Source organism: Galeopterus variegatus, unplaced genomic scaffold (genome assembly GCF_000696425.1).
Source record: "Galeopterus variegatus unplaced genomic scaffold, G_variegatus-3.0.2 Scaffold5666, whole genome shotgun sequence".
NCBI classification, from domain to species: Eukaryota; Metazoa; Chordata; class Mammalia; order Dermoptera; family Cynocephalidae; genus Galeopterus; species Galeopterus variegatus.
The window spans coordinates 68,219-68,818 of record NW_007731777.1 but is presented as its reverse complement, the minus strand read 5'-3'; the positions used below and the strand labels follow the sequence as shown (position 1 = coordinate 68,818).

The 600-nt window shown below is 31.7% G+C and overlaps 1 protein-coding gene across 1 annotated transcript in view; it reads left to right on the top strand.

Annotated features, from left to right (window-relative positions):
• Positions 1 to 600, top strand: part of LOC103605231 (vacuolar protein sorting-associated protein 13C-like) — a gene marked incomplete at its 3' end in the record, with an annotated part of 138,950 nt that overhangs the window by 71,734 nt on the left and 66,616 nt on the right. The window contains exon 13 of the mRNA XM_008589816.1: positions 209 to 261. Coding sequence (XP_008588038.1) covers positions 209 to 261 — 53 coding nt within the window. The remainder of the gene's footprint in view (positions 1 to 208; positions 262 to 600) is intronic.

Genomic DNA, 600 nt, shown 5'->3' with positions numbered 1-600 from the left:
TTTTTTTTAAGTGTTCAAAGTATTATTTATGAAAATCAGCTTTAACTCCTTGATAAGGAGTTATTTACCCTCTTTTAAAAGATAGGTAACACACATGGAATACATAATTTGTTTAATATCATCTGATCTAGGTTAGAACTATTTCTGCCATTGATTCAAACATGAAGAATGATTTTAATTCTTACTGTTCTGAAATTATGAAAATCAGTATGATGTATTAGAAAAAGCAGAGGTACTGGAGTCAGATGGATTTGGGTTAAAGTGCTGTCTTGGATATTTACTAAGTGTTCATCTATCATGGACACAAGTTTCTCAGCCTCTCATCTGATGTTCTCATGTATTAAATGGAAATAATATCCGTCTTATAGAGTTGTGAGAATTGCGTGAGATAATACATAAAGCACCTGGGACACAGGTTACCCAGTAAATGTTAGATTCTTCCTACATACTTCTATATAAATTCTCCAAATCAGTTTTTATGTCAGCCTACTTAATGACTTGCAGAATTTTATGTTCTTAAATTTTGTGTGTTTTGTAATAGTGCCTTTAGCACAGTGGTTGAAAAATAATACAGAATGGGGAGAGTAAGAAGTAAAAACC